Consider the following 12,169-nt stretch of genomic DNA (forward strand, 5'->3'; position numbering starts at 1 on the left):
CGGCAAATTGTGTTATTCGTACTACAAAATTTGTCGGAATATCTGCAATAGATAAAAAATATACACAGTAGAAGATTTTTGTTCACAGCATTAATCTACGATAGTGTAGCCTAAAACCTCATTGCATGTCACATAAACTTGTAATTAAACAAAAATCTAGTTGCTACTTTATTTGCCCTTTTCATGTTTAATTTAAGTATTTATGTTACATTTTTGGTAGTTTTTATTGCACTGTACACATTAGCTTCCCAGTGGTTGTTGCACGTGGCTCTGTCCGCTTTCAGTTCCGGTGTTCAGCACAAGCCGCGGTGGGCGGCGCATCATCTTGGTGGGCAGCCACCGGTTCTTCAAGGGCAGGATGAACCGCGCGGGCCAGCGCTGGCAGTGCAGCCGCAAGCGCTGCAGCGCTGCCTTGTACACGCACGGCGACGTCATCGTCAACACTGCCAATGAACACAACCACTGATCTTTTACTCTTTTTTCATAGAATTGGAAGATTAGGAACATTCGTTGAAAACTGGGTGAATTGGTTCCAGAATGGAAGGACAGATGAGAGCACCCGTCTGGTTTAAAAATAATAATACATTCGTTGAGATAACTTTGCTATATTTTAAAATTTAAAATAATTACTATACGTAAATATTTTTTGACAGGTTTTGTATACTAGATAGGCGAAGAAAATATATCTAGAATACTTTATTTAAATATTTTTTGACAATTATTACAATTATTTTATATACTTGTTAATCGTTAGTTTGTGATTTTGTGGGATATTCTGAATATTCTGAAATTACAACGGAAATACTAAATATTCGTGTTTTCGTAATTTTCATAGTTACATAGCCGAAGTACTAATTACGAAGTTAACAACTTATAAACAATATGAAAATGCTCGCAATTTTTTTTACTTGCCTAATTATAGTCGTTACTTTCTTGTTTTTGCTTTATTTAAGGAGAATTGTTATGTTTTTGTTGTTAATTTTCTATGGAAATGTGACACTGACGTAAGAATGATGCTTCACGTGTGATTTTCTTTTTTATTTAGAACTCTTGACAGGGTATTTTCGTTATCTTTTCTGGCTTAAAAGTATTTGAACATTTCTTCAAGTTGTTTGAATAAATTTATCCAGGTAATGCTAATTTTGTAATTTCTTATCTGCCTACAATAATGAAATAGCATACTGCAAAAGGTATGAGAACGTATCGACCAGAAATATGAATAGGGTAGTTGACATCTTAAAATAAACAAAATCCGTCATTTACTGCTTTATAGTTGTCATTAAAGAATTCCTCTCTCTGCCTACCTGCCTGCTGAATTGAAATGAATTGAAAGAGAAAAGTATAAAGAGAAAAGTAGAATTGAGAAAATTTTTACATACAAAAAAGTATCTATTATGATATGTACTCGTAGTGACAAATATTCTGTTTTTTGTAATATTGTGGGCCTACTTGCATGTATTTTTAAAAACGCATCTAATTGAAATGTTTTTGCCTAGGGTTGTCTATGCTGTAATTTGCAATTCCACTCTACTCTGTTTAATTCAGTGTGTATTTTTTTTGCGCAAATATGCAAAATTTTAGATAAATCTGTCCTATAGGTTTCTTACAAATTTTTGAAATCAGCTCTGTCGTAGTTCGAAAACGAGTTGGGGTAGAAAGGAGAAAAGTTTAGATGGCAATCATAACGAACAATGTCTTAATAACTAAGTCGAATTAGATATGAGGTATTTGCCCAGTAAGGACCGACAGTAAAATAAAACGTTATGAGGTTTATAATTAGTAGTTATTCGATACATTTCACGCGAGGCAATTCCTTCAATCTCGAGGCCCGTTTTAGATAAATAATGAATTGCCATTACTTAGGTCACTTTGTGGAGACACGTACAGGCAGTGTGTCGTTGGAATGCGGCGGCTACAGGTTCTATCTTCACAAGGTGAGCGGGGAGAGGCGTGTCTGGAGGTGCGCCAAGAAGACCACTGGTTGCAAGGTCCTGGTCACTACCATAGGTAACCAGATCGTCAGAATCAACAGCAAGCATATTTGTAGATAATGCAAGTTTCAATAAATTTGGCCATTGCATAATTAAAATTTGGTGAATAAGTTTTTGTTTTTATTATTCTATTAGCTGTGTCTCGGCTTCGGTGGGAATATTCAGATATAAATTAGCTAGGTACCCGAGTATTATTTCTCGGAACATGTTCAGAACATTTTCTGACAATCGTCCTCACATACAATTTTTTTTAGGTTTCTTATGTTATTTTAATTGTCGTTTAATTTATTTCATGTGAAAGGACCCACATTTTTTCCCAAGAACTTCAGCACAACACACTACGAGTTCGTTTATTTTATGAACTTGTAGATATTATACTCATGTTTTTGCAAATAAATAATCTTTGTCATTGTCTTTGTCTATAAATGAGAAAATACTGGTTGTAACCTCATCTCAGTGTACTAACGCCATATAATGAACAAGATAGTTTTATTGAAATTCCTCTAGTTAGTTTTTTAATAACATTTATTTATATACACAACATAACATTCTAAATATAAAATTTACTAATAGAAGACTAAGTACAAAGCTACTTGCTAATAATACAAAAAGGTAACATTTAGCTATAATTTCAAAGACTAGATAATTACGAGTGACGTTTATTTAAATATCACTAGTCAGTAAACGATCTTATTGTCAAACTAGAGATTTGTAGAAATCAATCATATCCAATCTACCTATTTAGTACTAAAAATAACATTGTCACAATCTGTTTCAGTAATTGCAGAATCTTCTATAAAAGAACCTTATTTTGAATTCTTGTCATCGCAAAGAGGAAAACCAATTCTTCTACGTGGCGATTACACATATAACGAGCATACGAAACGTGTAAGAACTGGTTCAACTGTATATCGCTGTACAAAAAGAAATAAATGTAATGCGTGGTTGATCATGAGCAGTGACTATTCTCTAGTTAGAGATGATCCCCACACATGCGACTTAGACTAATTGTTTCCTACATGTACTGTATTTTCTACGCCATCATATTTCCACATTTAAAAATAATAACCGAAGTATATTTGCAATTGTTCCGAAATATAGAAAATCATAATATTGTTGTCAAGTATAGTTTCTGGGATCTACTAATCTTTAAAACTACATTACCTAGTCATTTGAGTATTCCGTTATGCTGTTATCTTAAATATAATAAATATATGTTTGCCCCTACCTTGCTATGGAAAGATTTATTATTTTACCAACACTCTTCCACCAGTACTTATGAAACTTTACCAGACATAAACTTAATTTGGTCAAAAAAGACATTGTTGATACCGCCAGACATTGACTCTATTGTGTATAGAGAGACAGACAGACAGCGCAATGCTACTTTAAAACTACATTGGTCTTTAAAACTACGGATACACCCGCCACGGCTTCGCACGGGTGCAATATTATGTGCGTGCTAATGTGCCTTTAGTACTGGAGAGTACTACATCCTTACATATTATAAAACAAAGTCCTTTGCCGCGTTTGTCTGTCTGTTTGTTCGCAATAAATAAATAATCAAAAACAACTGCACGGATTTTCATGCGGTTTCACCAATAGAGTGTGGTTTCTGAGGAAGGTTTAGGTGTATAATTTATTATGTTTTATTAATTTGATGAATTAATGGATTTGCTAGTTCTAAACTTATAGTTTTGTACCTTCAAATTTTTTTCGTTCAACCTTTTTCATTCCCAGCTAATAAATACTTAAATTTTGCTAAGGTCCTTACTTCGTTACCACCAATCGTGGGTCGCAAGCGCTCTGCGTGGGCAGGTTCCGCTTCAACAAGCACAATTCCAGCAAGGGACCCAAGACTAGGTGGCAATGCATACGCTGCAAATATGGGTGCAAGGCCGTCATCATCATGCTCGAAGATGTCATCGTCAAGTCCAATAATGAACACAACCACGAATAAGAGTCATACGTAAAAAAAATTGTTTGATGATATCTTCGTGTTTTATTGTAACGAGAGCAAAGAGATAAATATATAAGTATATTTTATATAATATACATTACTTGCAGTAAAAGTTAAGTTAGTTACATTGTTGTGTTTTTGTTTTATTATTACATTACAATGTGATTGTTTGGCTGGCTGCGACATGTGAACGCAAGTAAGGACGATCTGAAATCTCAGCTTACTATTTATAGTATCTGTCTCAGAGTAATTTTAGCTGATAAATATGCAATTCTGCCAAGGTATACACTTCGTTACCACCAATCGCGGGTCGAGAGCGCTATGCGTGGGCAGGTTCCGCTTCAACAAGCGCACCAACTACCAGGGACCCAAGAGTAGGTGGCAATGCATTCGCTCCAAATTCGGCTGCAATGCCACCATCATCATGCTCGAAGATATCATTGTCAAGTCCATTAATGAACACAATCATCAATGATTTATATCTGTACCTTTTTAACGCACGCCATTTTTTGTAGCAACTATTAAATTAGTTACTTTAATGTAAATTTCAATTTAATTTTTGAATGAAATATTAGAAAGTTAATATAATATAATAACTCTATAGTCCATTTGTTTGGTCTCAATTCCTGTTGAGTTATATTAAGTAAAGCAAAATAACACTTCTTGTGTTTATTTCATCTTCAAAATAAATTTAAACAATTTATTTCATCTTTAAATTAATGGCTTAAAGTAACTTTGAACTTTATTTTATCTAGGTCCGTATTTTGAGACTACCAACCGTGGAACCCAGGCCTTGTGCGTGGGAGGGTTCCGCTTCAACAAACACAGCTCAAGCAAGGGCCCTAAAAGCCGGTGGAACTGTATTCGCGCGAAGTACGGCTGCAAGGCCCTTATCATCATGCTCGACGAAATAATAGTCAAGTTCCACAATGAACACAACCATCAAAGTCAGACGTAGGATTTTTTGAATATATGATTCCATCCCAAAACTCCTAAATCAGAGGTGCTTTAACTTGTTATGTACCTGTATTTAAGGTTTTCGTTTGTTTTTCCTTTTGTAATTAAAGTCCAACAGGAAATTTGATCTTTCTTGGCTATTTACCCATTAGTCAGAACATTGCCCTACCACCTATTATGTATAATGTCTTAACTTTGTATTTTTAATGAATTATTGTATTTCACAAGGTCTGTATTTTGAGACTACCAACCGAGGAAGCCAAGCCCTATGCGTGGAGGGCTTTCGGTTCAACAAGCACAGCTCCAGCAAGGGCGCCAGGAGCCGCTGGAACTGCGTCCGCGCCAAGCACGGATGTAGGGCTACCATCATCATGTTCGAAGACGTTGTCGTTAAGTCTACCAACATCCACAACCATGAAAAAACGTGTTAAATTTTACACCGTTGCGTTGGTTGTATAGTTTAGTTGTTCGTTGCCTGCTTACCTTCTGGCAAACCGCATGCTCGTTTGTCCATTTTACAATTAAAAAAAAAACATAGTATTTCAGCATTCTTGTGCTAATCTTTTATGCAATGATGAATTATTCCTACAAGCAATTGTTTCTGTGAGAATATACAATAATAAAAGCCTATTAATCTGAAAAGTAATATGGTACAAAATATAATTTGTACTGTGTCGTAGCTACGCTGTTTTTACTTGAGTTATAGCCATATCATCAGATGATTCTCATGCATTCCTGACAGAGTGTTATTGACATCCATTAAGCTAAAAGTAAGAGAAAAAAAGTAAGAGTTAGTAAAGCTGTGAGCGGAGACCGTTTTGTCTCAAGTATTACATATGTTTTTATTTGTACTGTGCTGTATGTACTAATATGTTTAATAAATAAACGTTTTTCTTTCTTTTCTTTATTTCTTCTAATCTATGAGATGTGTAATACAAACATAAAAGCCCTTAATACACCCAACTGTTGCAGGCCAGCGAGCGTCATTTGCAACCACTCGCTATGGCAATCCAGTTTTAATACTAGGCCGGTATCGTTACAACCGCTGGAGTGGCAGCAAGCCCCCGCAGATCAGGTGGACGTGCGTGAAGAACCAGCAGGGCTGTCGCGCCTTCCTCGTCACTCTTGATAACATCATCGTCAAGATGAAGAATCAGCATACTCACCTGTGATTTGATTTTTTACTGGATCTCGTTCGTTTTCTTCTCTATGTACATTAGTTCTAGAGGACTAGTGTCCAGTAGTATTTATGATGTGATGTCGAATCGGCACAAGGAAATGTGACTTAGTAACGACGTAATAGTAATGCCAATCAATATTTATGAAATTATTATTCTAATTATGGATAAAACTATAACGATTTAAATTTGTGCCGCTTCTGTATTATATTTTTATCGGAAATCAAATTAATGATTGATTAATGCAATGTAAATTATAATTTTAAGATATTATTACAATTTATTTATTGCTACAATTTCAGATTTCTAAATGTGAATATTGGGTATTTTCATTTTTCGCAATATTGCTGTATTTATTAGAATATGCGTTGCGTAGTAAAAATTACCATTTATATTTTAACTTAAGTATATTTAATAAAGTGTGCGTCATCATTAATATGATTGTATATATTAATAGTGGAATAATGTAACGTTTGTCATCAAAATAAAGTTTACCAGACTATAACATAATGTAATAAAATAATGCCATTATTTTGGAAGCATTTATTTTGCATGTATAATAGAATAAACATAAAAGCTAATGTCGGTAGCGAATCAGCTGGTTATAATAATTTCTAACATATACCTAAGTATGATATCATATCATTTGTCTGTTTGGTCGTCGACCCAAAGCAATTAAGTAAGTACCTATTGAAAGTTGGAATATGAAGAATTTTATCAGAATTTATATTTTTTGAATGTCCACTTTCCGAACTTAGAAATATTTCGTTCTATTTCCTGGTGGAGGTGGGTCCAGACTGGTCCAAGAACGATCTGGATCATGGGCGTCCTAATAATGGGAGGACCGTTACGGTGATTGGTCCTCCCACTATTGCTACACCCACTAATTCTGCTCTTATTACTTCATATTTCAATATTGTAAAAATAAATATATATTTTATCTTAGTAAATAGGTAAATGTCTTTTTCATTATCATCTTTGGAACATCCCGGTATGTTATCAGTTATTTCATCTTCGTCCGTAGATGTCCCAATTTTCACGACATCACGCTATGGCAAGCCCGTGATCCAGATCGGCCACTACAGGTTCAACAGGTGCTTCAGCACAGGATCCAAGGCGCGTTGGGTTTGCGTCAAAACCTGCAATGGATGCAAAGCCAAGATTCATACGATAGATGATGAGATCGTACAAATTGTCTCCGAACATAATCATTTGTAGTATTATAGACATTTGTAGTAATTTGTATATATAAACAAAATTTTGTTTGAAGTTATTACATTTGAATCAACCATTTTTCTTCAAGGAAAAGTAAAATGTGTATTTGTATCAGTTTCAACGAGTCTTTGAAAAAAAAATGGATGAAAAAATGGATTTTTAAAAATGGATGAATAATATGATAACGTGAGTGATAATCAATTTCTTCAACTCACAAATATTTGGAAAAAGGTTATAAATGAATGGTTTCAAAGGAGAATTGACTTCTAGGGTCGCCTTAAGTAATTTTAGATTCGTGTATACATGGCATTTAGTAGTTTATGACGCGCGCGAAGCTCTCGTAGCTTCTGTTATAAATTCCTTCTCTCTGTAACATTTTCATACTTCAATTAACCAGTTTGTTCATTCGACATTTGCTCGTCAAAACACAGCATAAATTTAAATAACAGCATTTAAATGCAGATGTGCCTGTGTTCACCACCTCACGCTTCGGTAAGCCGGTGATCGAGATTGGTCAGTACCGCTTCAACAAGTGGAGCGGAAGCAAAGGCATGAAGGGTCGCTGGGTCTGCGTCAAGGCCTGCAACGGCTGCAAAGCTAAAATATACACGCTCGAGGATGTCATCATACAAATCAATAACGAACATAACCATTAGTAATAAAACCTTATTTTTTTGAGTTTTTCAATTATTTATTTATTTACTTAAATGACGAAGCCTAAAGTAACGATTTTTCTTATTATGTCTAAAAGATAAAGTCTTGATATGTTATCTGTAGCATTTGCTTTTGCCGACTGTAAATCTAGTGTGAAAACCTCCACTTTATTTGATGTTACATCAGTCGGTGTGTGAAATGGACAAGTGACAAACCACTCTATTATTATCAAGACAGTTGTTTTTGGAAAGACTGGATGATTAGCAGCTAGAAATATTACTTCCAACGATCGACATATTTAACGTTTCTAGACACTCCTGTTTTCACAACATCACGTTTCGGCAAGCCAGTGATCCAGATAGGGCCACACCGGTTTAACAAATGGTCCGGAAGCAAGGGCCCCCGCGCACGCTGGGTGTGTGTCAAAGCAGCCTGTTATGGATGTCGGGCTAAAGTCATTACCCTCGAAGACCAGATCGTCCAGGTCTTCTCTGAACATAATCATAATAAAACTAAAAGGGAACGACGATACAAGAATCGTGTATTGATATAATAAGTTTGTATTTATTTCTGGGATGGGAATTCAAAATAATAATGATTTTTATGATTATACGGTTAACTTGATTTCATTGTTGGTTGGATTTTACTTTAAACTTTTTATTTAGATGACTCAACATATTCGCGTGTTCTTTTCAATCCCGGGGTGATCGTAAAATATAAACCGTACAATTTCGAAGATACGACTGTGATTTTACTACCCGCCTCTCATCAATACTCTTTGGGAATTCTAATGTTGACTTAATATTGATGATTAATTTTAAGTGCTATGAAAATAAATAAAATGATTTTTATAATTATTAATGTTGGATATTTGATTTTAAATAGTGTTTGTAGTTTTTTGTTATTACAGGAACCAAATTTTTATTACGTTCACTCAAGGTTCCACTTCATAGAAATATTATCGAGGTATATATAATATATAAAAATTCTGGGCAAAAAAGTGCTTCTGCGCTAATTCACATATTAACCGTGCACATCTACTGTCGCAACATCTTTTATCCAAAAAGTGTTAACCGGCCCACGTCTGCCTGGATAATAATAACGCTGATGTGGATTTAATTGTAGTTGTAGATACGTGTGTCCTTAAAACCCAGAGAGTTGTGCTTCTTTTTCAGAGCCATTCTTTACATTTTCGCGTTACGGAAAGCCTGTAATATTGTTCGGCGAGCATAGATACAACAAAAAGAGTAGTTATTCCGGACCCAAGGCAAGGTGGTGTTGTGTGAAAGAGGTCACCACCAAATGCAAGGCGAAACTCTTCACAATTGAGAATAAAATTGTGAGACACTATGACGTCCACAACCATCAATGACACTTTGAACTTTATACTTTGTTGTTTCATGTTATATACTAATTGGGGTACGACCATTGACCTGCGGGACTTTTTTTATTTATAGTTAGTTTAAGATTACATGTATTTTGTTTTTGGTGTAAGTTTAATTCCTATAGAATACTTGTTAATATCGTTACTAGCACAGCAAATATAATAATTGTTTCTAATTTAATAAAAAACACCTATAGTAAGGAAGCAATAAATGATTTGATATGATAATTTAGTTATTTCTAAATATCTTACTAATATATAATATAAAATAGTTGACTATTTTCTACAGAATGTCTGCTCCTATGTTTGTATGTATGATTTGTTCTAGAACCGATATTCACAGTTTCTCGCTACGGGAACCCTGTGATCCAAATTGGTCAGTACCGGTTTAACAAGAAGACCACACATGGGCCCAAGGCCCGGTGGCTGTGCAGCCGCGAACCCCGAGATCGATGCCCGGGCAAAATCGTTACAATAGACGACGGCATTATTGCGATACATAACGTACACAATCATTAAAATCATTTGTGATCTTACTTGTGTATGAATGAATTAACCTAAGCATAGCATATGTTTTGAAGACGAATTAATGCAATCTCTCCAGTGAAAGCCTTTAAAATATTTTACTTACTTATTAAGTATACTCGTATTGTTAATCAATATTATATTGATTAATATGTCAACTTTAAGCGAGAGATGTTTGCTAAGTGACACATGCATTTATTGAGTAAAAAGTATCAATATCGTATAAAAGGTTGATAAATATTTTTTAATTATTTCAGAAGCCGTCTTCGAAGTATCACGCGCTGGAAGACCCGTGATTCGTCTGGGTCATTACAGATTCAACAAGTGGAGTGGCAGCAGCGGAAGCCGAGCGAGGTGGATTTGTGTCAAGGTCCACTCGGGATGTCGTGCCACCCTCATCACTATCGACGACGTCATTGTCAAACAGAAGCCACACAATCACTGATACGATTACCGTCTGAATAGTAAGTGAGATTGTGTAGTACAAAGTTCTGATAAATTCAAAGTAAGTACTTTGAAATTATCGGAAGCTTAAATTGAGAATAAAGAAACATATTTATATCTGCTTTCGAAAAAAGTGCTCTATTGCATCTGAATGAGTAAATCACTGGACTACTGAATCAGCGCTGCTGGTAGGTTTGTATTTGTACTTACAAACCTACCAGCAGCAAAGAGTCATAGAACTAACATAACATTGGGTTTGCAAAGCATCGTTAGAAAAAAACATTATACTATGAAATATCGGAATAAGGTATTCGGTATAACAAAAATCACAGTATGAAGTTTCGAAGTCACATACGGAACCCGAGCTGTAGAGTGGATATTCGTTAATACTAACGTGTTGTTTTTATTCATAATGAGCTCGGATCATAATTTAATTCTGTAAATACTTTTATCATAGGATAATTAGATTTTTATTACATGTATTTCTATAGTGATAGAACTTGAATAAAAACTTGTGGAACATTTCTTATCCCCGACGGCGAGACGGAGGTACAAATAAATAGAAGAAAGTAAAAATCAAAACGATTTGTAACAGTCTCTGCATAGCGAGATAGAAAGACAAGCATTTGTGTAAATAATAACTGTAGATAAACTATTATTTGATTCTTGATAATTTATATTTACCCTTCCACAAAAAAAAATGTTTGCAGATGAATGATTTGTTGCTGATTTCTGATTTACTATTTTTAGAAATCGTTATTTGAAAAAAACTTACATAGCATGACAAGCGACGCAGTGGTATCTGGTCAAATGGTCCTGTTACGCACAGTTGGAAATCCAATGTAGACGTATTGTCATGTGTATATGGGTATACACGTTTACTACGGATCATATTGCCAAAACGTTGACAGCTTGGGAGTTGAAATGATAATTTGCACATTTTTCTTTATTGTTTTAGCAAACCTGGAAGAAAAGTTGAACTTTTTCTAAAATCTTCTCAATATTTAACTGTTATTACTACTGCTATGCTATTAATATTATTATTTGAACAGCTATAACATTTACACTTTTTTTTAATATTTGTCGTACAGTTGTTAATGGCAGCTTATAAAGTTTTTGTTTTTCTTATTCCTTCTCGAAAATCCTATATTCTTGACATCTATGTTCGGGAATTTAATCTTACTCTTGGGAGAGTACAAGATTTTCTAAATTGTTTTAAATTTAAAATAAAACTGCAAGTTTGCTAAAGAATATTGATATTGATGCTTACGGGAATCGTACACTAAGGTGGAACTTGAAAACGAATCAAAAAATAAAAATTATCAGAAATACCAAATATCAGAATACGTTTGTTTCAGTTATGTACTCCCGATCCCGTTACGGTTTCCCAGTTCTCCACGTAGGAGAGCACAAGTTCAATCAATACTACAAGTACAGGGACAAGGTGAAGTCCACGTGGAAGTGCACCAAGAGCTCCAACGGCTGCAAGGCCACCGTCGTCACATACCACGACGAGATCATCAAGATCAGGACCGACCACAACCATGTTTAAAATAGTATCTAGAGAATTCTAAACAATTAGCAGGCTTTATGATGGGACCATGCAGGAATTAGAATTTTAATATGTATTAAATTCATTTTGCTCTTACCACAACTGTAATTGTGTTTTTTTCTTTTTTCCGGTTACAGGTTCGAAATGTATAGGTATTTCAACTTGGATTATATCTAAATGCCTCGTGTGGGAATTGATTCCTTTCGATTCCTTTCAAACCTTGTCTAAAATCTACTATTTATGTGGTACCTAACTGTGAATAAGTTTAAAATCATCAAGGGTTTTAAATAATTAAAACTTAGATGCTTG

General features: G+C 34.7%; 1 protein-coding gene across 36 annotated transcripts in view; it reads left to right on the forward strand.

The window, feature by feature from the left end:
• The window catches only part of mod(mdg4) (modifier of mdg4), a 167,753-nt gene that overhangs the window by 50,260 nt on the left and 105,324 nt on the right, over positions 1–12,169 (forward strand). Inside the window, exon 5 of one of the 36 annotated variants that reach the window (XM_053749169.1) lies at positions 2,770–3,218. The exons of the other annotated variants lie outside the window; for them this stretch is intronic. Coding sequence (XP_053605144.1) covers positions 2,770–2,999 — 230 coding nt within the window. The 3' untranslated portion in view covers positions 3,000–3,218. Of the gene's footprint in view, positions 1–2,769; positions 3,219–12,169 lie in introns of those variants that run through there. 36 annotated transcript variants of the gene reach the window in all.

This window comes from Plodia interpunctella, chromosome 9 (assembly GCF_027563975.2).
Source record: "Plodia interpunctella isolate USDA-ARS_2022_Savannah chromosome 9, ilPloInte3.2, whole genome shotgun sequence".
Taxonomy (NCBI): Eukaryota; Metazoa; Arthropoda; class Insecta; order Lepidoptera; family Pyralidae; genus Plodia; species Plodia interpunctella.